The 14,056-nt window shown below is 42.4% G+C and overlaps 1 protein-coding gene across 1 annotated transcript in view; it reads right to left on the bottom strand.

Moving 5' to 3' along the window:
* Positions 1 to 14,056, bottom strand: part of vta1 (vesicle (multivesicular body) trafficking 1) — a 47,408-nt gene that overhangs the window by 12,588 nt on the left and 20,764 nt on the right. The window contains exons 3-5 of the mRNA XM_021611986.2: positions 12,883 to 13,010; positions 8,993 to 9,068; positions 6,457 to 6,568 (exon numbers count right to left, since the gene is read on the bottom strand). Of these exons, the coding sequence (XP_021467661.2) occupies positions 6,457 to 6,568; positions 8,993 to 9,068; positions 12,883 to 13,010 (316 nt within the window). The remainder of the gene's footprint in view (positions 1 to 6,456; positions 6,569 to 8,992; positions 9,069 to 12,882; positions 13,011 to 14,056) is intronic.

The following is a 14,056-nucleotide window of genomic DNA, read 5'->3' as shown; positions in this document are numbered from 1 at the left end:
CCGTACGCACTACCCTCTGTAGCACCTTATGGTCAATAGACTACATTTTCTTCATATGATGTTTCTTAAGAGACCTGTCTAAAATAAATAATGGATTTATTGTGATGGTGTAGGCTATATTAAAATGGACTTATTAAAATGTATAAGTTCCAAAGGTCTGCATCAATGGCTTGCAGGCTGTGTGTGGAAGACAGGAGATGCTAAATGTGTTTATGTTAATTAACAGTCAATTATCGTGAGAACGGCAGTTATTTGCTTGACAATCACCTGCTGACAAAATTTCATGAGCACAATATCCCTAACGGAGACCAACGTTTTTTTCTCCAATTTCTGCTTATTTTAAATAGGGAATTATTTAAGAAAAGTGCAAGGGTGCCAATTTATTTGTCCGCCCACAACTGTATGCATCGGTGTCAGTCTTAAAACCAGTTTCACTGCCAATATGTGTTTTTCTAGCCTATTGTCCAATTTTCCCCCAGACTCTAAGTTAAATAATATGGGTGGGGTAACTCAAATAAACCATCTTGGCTAATGTCAGTACGTCTGCATTTGTCATGATACGAAAAGGAAGTCTATAGGGAGAACCAGAGTACTGAGGGATAATATGAAGGAATGCGCAAGGGCCCAGATGGGGAGGGGAGGGCTGGTCCCCGAAGAGCTCTCTGAGATAGCTCTCCCTATGGAGCTGTGAAACAGGAACTGGATCGTTTCCCTGCAGACACTCTCCCCTGACTCCCCCTGCTCTGCTCCAGTCTGTCACAAGCCAGCCAGCCCTGCACAGCACAGCCGCCCCCTGCCTGGCCTGCACAGCCTCACACACTAAGCAGCTTTGTATCCTGCTTACTTACAGAGCGGGAACTTGATTGCCCTGAGATAAAATGTCCCCCCCCTCTCTCTCTTTGGATCAGACGAAACTCCCACGATTAGGGCCACGTGAGAGACAGATAGTAAAGATAAAGCTGCAGTTAGTCTCACATTATGTCTGAATTGGTTAAAGGAGGCAGAGAGACTGGATCAGTGGTTGAGCGGTTTCGCTCATGGTCCACTTAATCTTGATTTGTGCCAATAACAGATGGGAGTGATGGGCATTTTAAATGGGTGTGGATAGGCTTGGAATATTGTTTCACATTTGAGTCGCCTGCTGCCTTGTGCATAGGACAGACAGTCCCAAAGTTTGAAAATAAATGCACTGCTGACACTCTAAATTCAGTTCTGAAATCACAGACCATTGATCCACTGCACTGAAACTCGCCTAATATCCAAAGGACTCTCATAAATGAGACATTTTCGAACCCAATTATAAGATTCAAACAAAGTAGCCTCGAAACATATGTGCTGATTCTTATCAGAGCTGAGCTGATGAGTCCTCTGCTTGGCCAAAAGTCACTCTCAAAAATGGCACTGGGGACTCCAGAGGTACTGAGTGTTCTGAAAGAGCCATCCAATGATGGACTAGAAAAGAAACTTCAATACATTATTGATACCTTTGCCTGTGACAGAGTGAGAATGTTGAGTATTTGCAGCTTTTGAAGTTAAATTGGAGAGAAACTCTCCCGAAATGTCACCCCTTTCCATACTTTGGCCTTAACACCTTTGTTATTTGAGATGTGACCTTATTTCTTATGAAATGTTAATGAATCCGTCTGTACTAGTTTCCATCTTTTGGTGGCATGGCTACAAAACAAACGTGCCTTCTCCGACTAGACTGGTGGGAAACATGGCATGAAGCTTGCACTTGTTTATTCTACCCAGATGGAAGCATGGTGCGCTCTCTCTTCCATCGGAACATGTCAGTACCAGGGTTCAGCACCATGGTTGAAGCTCTGGGAAAATATGCTAATCAACAAAGTTGCTTCCTATTGGCTTTCCATCATTTCAACAAGTGTTTTCCTCCATCCCTTTCCCATTGCTAATCATCTCCTCCTCGGAAGTGGAAAGTTCAGGAAATATGTATCCGAGACAATACAGTTACTGTGGCCTCTGAACAAAGCAAGATTTATTCCCACATGTTTCATTAGGATACCTAGTCAGTTGTATAACTGAATGCCTTCAACTGAAATGTGTCTTCCGCATTTAAAATGTGTCTTCTGCATTTATCCACTTTAACAGGTCAAATAAATGGTGTTTTAACATAAGAAAATAATATTACTGGTTGTAAGAGTACAAGCAATAAAATGAAAAAAAAAATGCTTCTCAAAACAACCTAATTGAATACAAAAACTCTGAAAATCTATCCCATATCAAAATACAGTAAAACCAATCAACCAACTCAAGACTCAAAAGGAAAGTCGAAAATACAAAATGACCACCTAAATTACAGTAACTGTTTATCATTGAAACATCCAATTTTCTTTTCCATTTTTACCCCGCAGCATGTCTACATGTTTTCATATTTTCATTTGACGAGTAGCAGCGGGCCACCCTCTTCCTGAGGTGTTTGGCAGACATGTGGAAACAGGAAGATGCAGTGATAAGATTATGCTGCGTGTGGACTGAGTTAGACGCAATACGAGAGAGAGGAGAGAGTATAATATCAGCTTTCTCTTGGCAATGTTACACCTCAGTGGGAATAACCCTGCATGATGTCACCACTTACAGAGGGAGGCCCAGATTCACAACAGGCGGGAGGGGAGGGACGTTGCTCTTCCCTAACAAAAGAGATGAACTACACCAGAAAGTAGGCTATGACTGACAACATGGCTAATAAGCTACACTGACAGTCATACTCTAACTTTTCTCATTTGTTCGACTGAAAACAAAAAAGGGAGCTGAAATAGGGGACAGGGTAGCGACACGTAGACTTAAGAGGTCCCGTCCTCAGTTTCTGCCTGCGTGCGGTTCGGCTCGCAGTGGAGTGGAGGGCTACAGAGATGACTTAAATCCCTGAAATGGGCTGCTCAGGTCAAATACACTGTAGCACATCCAGCAGATGTTCAGAGAGGAGCACAGTGATCTAACAGCTCGGCAGCGCCATGGTCGGCTTCTACCTCGTGGTTAGGAGGGTCCCCCTGCTCAACCTGGCCAAACGCTCTGTTCTTGGTCCGAGATCTAGTTGCTCTGAGAGTATCAGTCTCTGAAGGGTGTTAAAAACGTACACCGACAGACAGGCATGGAATCTGCACACAAACCAAGATGAAACTGAAGTATGTAACATAATCATACATTGTAAGACTGTTCTTAACCAGTGGGTTTCAGCCGTAATCTTCAATAATAGGTTTTGTAACATTATATAATTGTTACACCACAGCGGTAAAACCACCCTGCCTGATCCTCTCAGGATAAGGTGTTCGAAAGCATCATAAAATAAACATCAGCTCTGTCACACAGAGCCAACACCGCAAGTTCCACTGCGAGCCTCGGGTTCGCAGTGGCCTCGGGTTCGCAGTATATATATATAGTGCCTTGCGAAAGTATTCGGCCCCCTTGAACTTTGCGACCTTTTGCCACATTTCAGGCTTCAAACATAAAGATATAAAACTGTATTTTTTTGTGAAGAATCAACAACAATTGGGACACAATCATGAAGTGGAACGACATTTATTGGATATTTCAAACTTTTTTAACAAATCAAAAACTGAAAAATTGGGCGTGCAAAATTATTCAGCCCCCTTAAGTTAATACTTTGTAGCGCCACCTTTTGCTGCGATTACAGCTGTAAGTCGCTTGGGGTATGTCTCTATCAGTTTTGCACATCGAGAGACTGAAATTTTTTCCCATTCCTCCTTGCAAAACAGCTCGAGCTCAGTCAGGTTGGATGGAGAGCATTTGTGAACAGCAGTTTTCAGTTCTTTCCACAGATTCTCGATTGGATTCAGGTCTGGACTTTGACTTGGCCATTCTAACACCTGGATATATTTATTTTTGAACCATTCCATTGTAGATTTTGCTTTATGTTTTGGATCATTGTCTTGTTGGAAGACAAATCTCCGTCCCAGTCTCAGGTCTTTTGCAGACTCCATCAGGTTTTCTTCCAGAATGGTCCTGTATTTGGATCCATCCATCTTCCAATCAATTTTAACCATCTTCCCTGTCCCTGCTGAAGAAAAGCAGGCCCAAACCATGATGCTGCCACCACCATGTTTGACAGTGGGGATAGTGTGTTCAGGGTGATGAGCTGTGTTGCTTTTACGCCAAACATAACGTCTTGCATTGTTGCCACAAAGTTCAATTTTGGTTTCATCTGACCAGAGCACCTTCTTCCACATGTTTGGTGTGTCTCCCAGGTGGCTTGTGGCAAACTTTAAACAACACTTTTTATGGATATCTTTAAGAAATGGCTTTCTTCTTGCCACTCTTCCATAAAGGCCAGATTTGTGCAATATACGGCTGATTGTTGTCCTATGGACAGAGTCTCCCACCTCAGCTGTAGATCTCTGCAGTTCATCCAGAGTGATCATGGGCCTCTTGGCTGCATCTCTGATCAGTCTTCTCCTTGTATGAGCTGAAAGTTTAGAGGGACGGCCAGGTCTTGGTAAATTTGCAGTGGTCTGATACTCCTTCCATTTCAATATTTTTGCTTGCACAGTGCTCCTTGGGATGTTTAAAGCTTGGGAAATCTTTTTGTATCCAAATCCGGCTTTAAAACTTCTTCACAACAGTATCTCGGACCTGCCTGGTGTGTTCCTTGTTCTTCATGATGCTCTCTGCGCTTTTAACGGACCTCTGAGACTATCACAGTGCTGGTGCATTTATACGGAGACTTGATTACACACAGGTGGATTGTATTTATCATCATTAGTCATTTAGGTCAACATTGGATCATTCAGAGATCCTCACTAAACTTCTGGAGAGAGTTTGCTGCACTGAAAGTAAAGGGGCTGAATAATTTTGCACGCCCAATTTTTCAGCTTTTGATTTGTTAAAAAAGTTTGAAATATCCAATAAATGTCGTTCCACTTCATGATTGTGTCCCACTTATCGTTGATTCTTCACAAAAAAATACAGTTTTATATCTTTATGTTTGAAGCCTGAAATGTGGCAAAAGGTCGCAAAGTTCAAGGGGGCCGAATACTTTCGCAAGGCACTGTACATCACACACACACACCTGTTCTGAAAGGCCCCAGAGTCTGCAACACCACTAAGCAAGCGGCACCTTGAAGACCAAGGAGCTCTCCCAACAGGTCAGGGACAAAGTTGTGGAGAAGTACAGATCAGGGTTGGGTTATAAAAAAAGATCTGAAACTTTGAACATCCCACAGAGCACCATTAAATCCATTATTAAAAATGGAAAGAATATGGCACCACAACAAACCTGCCAAGGGAGGGCCGCCCACCAATACTCATGGACCAGGCAAGGAGGGCATTAATCAGGGAGGCAACAAAGATAACCCTGAAGGAGCTGCAAAGCTCCACAGCAGAGATTGGAGTATCTGTCCATAGGACCACTTTAAGACATACACTCCACAGAGCTGGGCTTTACAGAAGAGTGGCCAGAAAAAAGCCATTGCTTAAAGAAAAAAATAAGCAAACACTTTTGGTGTTCCCCAAAAGGCATGTGGGAGACTCCACAAACATATGGAAGAAGGTACTCTGGTCAGATCAAGCTTTTTGGCCATCAAGGAAAACGCTATGTCTGGCGCAAACCCAACACCTCTCATCACCCCGAGAACACCATGTTTTTCCCATCAGCAGGGACTGGGAAACTGGTCCAAATTGAGGGAATGATGGATGCTGCTAAACACAGGGAAATTCTTGAGGGAAACCTGTTTCAGTCTTCCAGAGATTTGAGACTGGAACGGAGGTCACCTTTCAGCAGGACAATGACCCTAAGCATACTGCTAAAGCAACATTCGAGTGGTTTAAGGGTAAAGATTTAAATGTCTTGGAATGGCCTAGTCAAAGCCCAGAACTCAATCCAAGTCAGAATCTGTGGTATGACTTAAAGATTGGTGTACAGCAACGGAACCCATCCAACTTGAAGGAGCTGGAGCAGTTTTGCTTTGAAGAATGGGAAAAAAAATCCCAGAGGGTAGATGTGCCAAGCTTATAGAGACATACCCCAAGAGACTTGCCACTGTAATTGCTGCAAAAGCTGGCTTTACAGAGTATTGACTTTGGGGGGGGGGTGAATAGTTATGCACGCTCAAGTTTTCCGTTTTTTTTGTCTTATTTCTTGTTTGTTTCACAATAAAAAATATTTTGCATCTTCAAAGTGGTAGGCATGTTGTGTAAATTAAATGATACAACCCCCCCAAAAAATATATATTTTAATTCCAGGATGTTAGGCAACAAAACAGGAAAAATGCCAAGGGGGGTAACTACGTTCGCAAGCCACTGTAAGACACACAATGATGGCTAACCTTTACCAACTGAAGTACCACGTCACCCAGACGGAGGAAAGCAGGTCTAAAGGCTCCTAAAGGAAAGGCCAGGAGAAGAGGTATTTTCTTAACGGGAGACACTGTTTGTTTGAGTCGCAGTGCTGATAGGCAGTGCTGATATAATATCAGTCCTTACCATACGTTTCCTCCTCATAGCCATCAGGGCCAGCCTGTGGGGTTTCACCGCTCTTCAGACAGTTGTGGATGTAAGTGGCCTTCCATCTCGCATACTTCCTGTGCTGGATGTTCTGAAAAAGGGAAAGGAACAAGGGAGGCAGGGAGGAGAGGGGGTAAATAAACACAGAAATATTCAAGATAAGAGATGTGGAATTAAAAGCAATTAGTTAAACAATGGAGACTGGATGAAAGGCTTAAGGTAGGACTATATTTATTTTCCTTTAGCTTACGGTAAAGGGATGGAAGGGGAGTGGGTGAAGCAATAACTGTGGTCTAACACCCAGGTCACCAAATTCATTAGAAGTTCTATGCACCTAATTTAAAAAGTTCTCCCCCTGTTAATCTTATCTGGAGATTAATTAAATGGAAATTCTTGAGGAGCTTCCTTTGGAGAAAACACAACTTCAATGTTGAAACTACACATTCACAAGGGTTCTTCCAAACCAGTACATCCAGGTGGTTCTTTCTAAATGACTTAGCAAAATTAATACAATGAAGACATTTCTTTCTGAAGCAACTAACACACACAATCATATTTCTAATCTAAATTATCCCTGGAGATAACAACATGCTAGCCCTGAGGGGAAGTTTAGGATTGATGGTAGCTATGATTAGAGCTCACACTTTATAGTCTCACATACTCCCTCAATCACCACTCTCTGGTGATGAAATGTCATTTTTTTCTGTATGAAATCCAATCTCCCACAATGCATCGTGACATGCTTTGTATAAAAAAAGTATATACAGCAATCAGCGAGCGGGCAACTGTGAGGCTCCATTGTCTGGGTTAGTGTTACAGAGAAAAAAAACTGAGTTGTAAAGCAGCCTCTCCAATGAGCTATCTGCAGCAGGAAAATGTGTGGCCCTTAGGGAGAGACAAGCAACTCAATGAAACATTGTCTGTTGTCTGCCACAGGCCACTTCCCTCAGTAGAAAAGCCATCTGTAGCCATGGAGAGAGAAGCTTTAATAAGCCCACAGCTGCTGAGATGGGGTCTATGGGTATTTCTCAAAATGCATACTACCGTGCTCCGAGCACGCACATTGGAGCGCGGGAGGGTCGGAGTCCAAATCAAAGTATTCGAAACAGAGCACGGAGGGCACTTCACAAATGCATACTCCGTTTGTACATATTTTGAAGCATGCATTGATGCAAGCTTCAATAGAAACTAAGCAAACAAATATGACTCAACCACGTAAAAAATGAAGCTACATTTCTTGAAATCAATGGCGGCCTTTATTTGAGCTGAAGCGAGAGAAAATACACACCTACTAAGGAATTAAATGTTGCCTATTCACATCTCATGTTGCCTGACCACAATATTTCATCTTGATATATTAATAAAAACATGCTGTGTTAATTTTGGTATGTTTACCTGCCAACATAGTGTAGATAGCAAGTCCAAAATAAGGCAATAGGGCTAACTGGCTAGCTAATAGTACTGTTAGCTAGCTATCCACAAATAATTGATATCTTGTATAATATACATTTTCAGTCAGTTTTGCCTGTTAAACTATCTGGTTTGATATATTATTAGGATTCACATATAGCTAGCTGATAGTTATGAAGTAAAATGGTTGCTTTGTGTGTGTGTGTGTGTGTGTGTGTGTGTGTGTCTTGTTTCGTCTCTATTGCCATTGTTGTCCTGGCTGGAAGACAGTTGGGGGAATGGGTAAGTCCATAGTAAGTCAATAAAGCTAACTGGCTAGCCATAAAGAATTGGTAACTACACACGAAAAATGTACATCTACCTTGCATAACATTAGATTTAGGTCATTTCTGCCTGTTTAACTAGCTGGATATCTAGATTATTAAAATTCACAAATCTAGCTGATATTTATGAAGTAAAGCGTTTGCTGTGTGTATATCTTGTTTCGTCCATTGTTGCCATTGTGCTGGCTGAAAGAAGTTCCAGTGAATGAGGGGGTGAAGCTTGAGGTAATACAGACACAGTAGGGTGAGTGGAGGGCTTCTGAAATGTATCGTTGTGTGCATTCTCCACACTCTTGTCCTCAGAAGGACGTAGTCGGAGAACGCACTCGGAGCACTGTAGTATGCATTCTGAGAAACACCCTGTCTAGTAGTGTCTACTTGTCTACAGTTCTAGACTGGAGAGGCTCTATATGTTACAAGCTGTTTCCAGGAACACGCCATTTTCCAGTCAGATCAGACAGTAATCTCACGACTGGAATGAGTAGATCAAATAGAAATTCCCCATATTTTCCCGTCTCTTGGATTTTCTATGTCTTTGAGAGCAGCCATAGACTGATGGACGGATGGCATTGTGGCTAGTCAGTTCACATTACCTCACACATATGAATTAATATGCTGAAATAAAAAGGTAGATGTAGTTACAGTAGTTTATAGGCCCTATACAGTAGGATGAGGGTATTCAATATAGTATGCGCTGCAGGTAGCCTAGTGATTAGGAGCGTTGGGCCAGTAACTGAAAGCTCATGTCAAAAATGTTGTTCTTCGTTTTGTTTTTTACTTACCTCCTCCGATAACTCGCCGAAAACTGACAGGACATCTAACAAAAGGCTAGATGTATAGAAGGACTTAATCATATTCCTACAAAGAGAGACAAAAAAAAAAAAGTTAATTAAGGCATACTGAAGTCATTAGACCCAAGTGTTTTAAACCTGCCAACTGTGACAAATGTATTCTACAAGACTGGATTAGGCTGCGTCACAGAACATGGATAATTCTATAATTATCAAATACACACAAAAGTATGTGGACACCCCTTCAAATTAGTGGATTCAATTTTTTCAGTCATACCGGTTGCTGACAGGTGTATAAAATCAAGCATACAGTCATTCAATCTCCATGGACAATACAAATAAATAAATAATAATAATTTTAAAAACGTTGGCAGTAGAATGGCCCTACTGAAGTGACATTCAACGTGGCACCGTCATAGGATGCCACCTTTTCTTCAAATTTCTCCCCTGCTAGAGCTGCCCCGGTCAACTGTAAGTGCTGTTATTGTAAAGTGGAAACGTCTAGGTGCAACAAAGGTTCAGCTGAGAAGTTGTAGGCCACACAAGCTCACAGAATGGGACCACTGAGTGCTGAAGCACGTAAAAATCATCAGTTCTCGGTTGCAACACTCACTAATGAGTTCCAAACTGCCTATGGAAGCAACGTCGGCACAAGAACTGTTCGTTGGGAGCTTCATGAAATGGGTTTCCATGGCCGAGCAGCCACAGACAAGCCTAAGATCACCATGTGCAATGCCAAGCATCGACTGGAGTGGTGTAAAGCTTGCCGCCGTTGGTGGAAACGCGTTCTCTGGAGTGATGAATCACTTCACAATCAGGCAGTCCGATGGATGAATCTGGGTTTGGTGGATGCCAGGAGGACGCTACACCTGCCTGAAAGCACAGTACCAACTGGAAAGTTTGGTGGAGGAATAATGGTCTGGGGCTTTTTTTCATGGTTGGGGCTAGGCCCCTTAGTTCCAGTGAAGGGAAATCTTAATGCTACAGCATACAATGACATTCTAGATGATTCTGTGCTTCCAACTTTGTGGCAACAGTTTGGGGAAGGCCCTTTGCTGTTTCAGCATGACAATGCCCCTGTGCACAAAGCAAGGTCCATACAGAAATGGTTTGTCGAGATTGGTGTAGAAGAACTTGACTGGCCTGCACAGAGCCCTGACCTCAACCCCATCGAACACCTTTGGGATGAATTGGAACGTGGACTGCGAGCCAGGTGACTTTTGGCCATGTAGTGTATGTGGATTTGTCTCTTATGAATTTGAATGATAATTGGATCCAAGGAACCAAACAGGTCTGTAAATATCAAACTATGACACGAGTCATGATACTAAAAGAGAGGACTGTGGGTCTGGAGTCAAAGTTCAGAGGCGACACCACTTGTGGAGATTCAGTGTAGATCACAGGACAGGAAGCAGGGAGGAAAAAAATGTCATAAAATCCCACAGCTGGTTCCAGGAAGCATAAAACACAAGGCTGTAAAAAAACACAGAAACATAGGGGCTTGCTTTCTGGGGGCTTCCAGGGCAGAGGTGTGCCATGTCAATATAAGACTTGTCGTGGAGCAGAGCAGTGCAGAGTGGAAAGTAGACCAATGTATTGAAAAGCTGAAGGAAGTTTCCTATTCAGGATTAGTTCCCATAAACATTCAACTCTGCACCTCTACATAACATAACATTTATAGCTTATTTATGTAGATCTAGTTCCTTGTAAATCAAAGCTTTTTTTGTGCCGGAGAGGAATATTAATATAGCCTACTTCTCGTTATCCCGACTTGAAGACAAGCGTGTTTTATTTGTATTTTCACATTTCTTCAAATGTGGTTGTACGTATGTCTACATACCATTGCTGGCACCAGTTTTACCAGACAAACAGAAATGACGTCATCAATAAATACTATAGGTATACTATATAACTCTCTCAAGATTGGCCTCAAGTGCATTCCTTGTTCAAATATCAATTATTAAACACTGGGTATATTTAATGTTTTCAATTTCCTAAGAAAAATAATTTTGTGAGCCAGAAACCATTCGCTGTCCTTTCTTCAACACACAGGGCAGAGCAGCCACTCCCTCTCCGTCTGCGGCCAGCATTAATCAAAGGCTGACCACACTTCATCCATTCCTATTTAATGGTCTGCAAAATACTAGTACTGCAGAGCACCGTGGAAACCATCCTGATGTCTGGGTTGATCACAGTAAATCCTTCCACACCGCTTCACCTTAACCTGAGGTTTACTATGATGGCGTTCACTGGGAGGGGATTCATGGCGTACAGCTACTTCAGCAGACCTTACTGAAGGTTGAGCAATATTTTTGTGGGTTTGTAGCACGTCTCACTGTCGTGTTGTGGAAACAAGATGCTAAGACGAAAAGGAAAACAAAATGCATCTTGAATAACAATACAAGGCTGGAAGTAAGACAACTAGCCTACGTTGACAAAAAGAGATCTAGGCCTATTACTGAAAGATTTGGAAGTTCAACTCCGCCCACTTCTCACTTGTACACATCTGATGAACGTCATTGGCATTTGGATTCTCATGACGCAGGGGTTGGGTCGCGGGGAAGGGGAGGCAAACGTGAAAACAGAAAGGGATGAAACAGCATGGAGGTTCATTTACAGCACATTCTAGCCTGCATTCTCAACACAACAGTGTGTGCTTTCATGGCTTTTATCTGGCTGGCTCTGCAGAGGTCAGCATATTGGACAGAAATTGGGCCTGCCTCAGGCTATTTACATGCATTATGTCAAAGGCTCTGGACAGAGAGCCTCACAAGACCTCAGTGAATGACTTCACGCTTCCAGCTATGACATATTTTATCTGACCCTACTTTCATGCACTATCTTTTTTTAAATTGAAGGATAAAATCTTTCACTGGAACGGATGGATTTAAAGCCTCCTGATCAATTTAGAAGTTGAAACCACGTTAGATTTGTCAACACTTTGGCACTGACTCGATTTAAGCTTTTGAAAATACAAAGACCATAACCAGCCAACAACATAATAGCTGGATAAAAGTCCAATGCTTATATGATTACCCCTTTATACTCAATGGAATCCCCAAAATATCCAAGTTTTACTTGTTGGGAGAAGAATATGAATCATCAGAACTGTAGATTTGACTTCCACTCATCAGTTGGGTAGCGAGTTCAATGAGGCTTTAATTAAACATTGCTCATTGCTAAGAAACAAATTAGTGGATTGGTGAAAACCTGCCATCTTAAAATATAGGCGGAAAACATTTTTCATCCCAATTGCTACATTGCACAAGATGAATGGGCACACAGACATATGCAAAATGGATGAAGCCTTTAACTACTAGCTGCAAAACTCAAATGTTATTTCTCTCCCATGTTCAGGACTGTGTCTGGCGCTGTATCTGGGGCCTTGAATCAGCACACAGGAGACAGCATCCTGTCCCTGCCTACAGTACTGGAGACCCTGGCTGGCCTGGCCTGGCCTGGCCTGACCTGGCACCCAGAATTCCTGGAAAACTCTGCTCTACTGTCCAGCCTGCTGCTGACGTCAGTGCCCGACGACACACTCATTATGGCAGCCAGACCTGTAACACTACACCTGCATGGCCAGTAGGAATCATCTCGCCCTTGTGGCAATCTATTTACACAGACAGGGCTTTGTTGCTAATTTTAGACTCTGGAAGGGACCCTTCATGTGCAAAAGCAACAGTGGGATTATTTTATGTCAAGGTTCAGTGAAAGGAAATGGTAATCATGAGGGCTTACGTATTGGAATCAGAAAATTGGAAACAGTCCACTGCCATGCTGAGATTCAAGAAGCAGGGAGCTGTCTGCAGCTACAGTACAGTAAGACTTCTTCCCATGCTAAGCAGGTAGTAAGACAGTGAGTGAAGAAGTAGCCTTACTTGTGGAATCGTCCAGATCGATCCTCGTTGTCAGCGTAGAGGAACATTTTTAAGGCATAGTTTTCGATGTGGGCATTGCCGACAACTTCCTGGGAGATTGAGTCATTGTCAGTCAGCTCCTTCTTCATCTGAAAAGCACACAACAGCATCAAATCACGCAAAAGTAAATTATGTTCTGCAGGTAGGCACATTCAACCTGAAAAACCACAGGCTGTAAGTGGCAAACATTTTACAAAGGGCAATCAATCAACACAGAGTAGTTTCAAAATGCACATTCACTTGAACTTCTCAGCTTATCAATCTTTCATCGGACACAAAACATTCCTCCTAGGTTCCTGAACAGCACAGACATAGTCTATACATAGAGGGAGCCTGTGTACTGTACTGTGTATGAAACGTGTGAGGCTTGGCTTTCCATGGTGTGAATAATTCATTCCTGGGATGCAGCAGAGCGCAGACACTGATTCCACTCCAATAGAGTCTAGTATGGTGGAGTGGACGGTCTCTGGAGATGCACCCACAGATCATTACATGGACAATAACCAAGGGTGGATTTTACCGCTTTCATTTCAACAGTGCTGGACAATAAATCTTGTGCTGAGCACCACTCACCAAAAGGATATTTAACCAGAAACATCAAAGCCAGTTGCAAAGAACTGGCAGTTTACTTTACCACACCGCTCTTACATGGCAATTAATCATCTACGACAATACCAGTAACACAGACACTAGAAAACTCACTTACACAATTTTATTGTTTCTAACTGACTTGTTTGTTTTGTCAAAACTTCATTGTCTGTGTATGGTCAACCACTGCATGCAGCTGACAAATTAAATTATTGCTGTGCCCATATTGTGTCTTAATGGTTTGTTGTGGCCAGCTGCCAAAAATGCAGCCGCAAAGCCCACTCACTGTCACAGAGCCAGGCTCTCTCTGAGGTGTTACAGTCTGCTAGAGAGGTTTCCTTGTAAAATCAGCAAAGCACATAATACTGATTACATTTCAACAGGTGCCCTCTGCTCTCCTGAATGGACTTACTGTTCATGTTAATGAAATCTCAACCTATGTTTACATTTTATTTTAAAAGAGGTAACACGCAGCACAGTACATTACTTGTGTTAGCGAAGGACTTTAAAAACATAACTTAGATGGAAGTGTGCCGACGTTCTAGAA

The sequence above is a fragment of the Oncorhynchus mykiss genome, chromosome 8 (genome assembly GCF_013265735.2).
Source record: "Oncorhynchus mykiss isolate Arlee chromosome 8, USDA_OmykA_1.1, whole genome shotgun sequence".
Lineage (NCBI taxonomy): Eukaryota > Metazoa > Chordata > Actinopteri > Salmoniformes > Salmonidae > Oncorhynchus > Oncorhynchus mykiss.
Note: the sequence above shows the minus strand (reverse complement) of the source record. Positions and strands in the feature narration are given on the sequence as shown.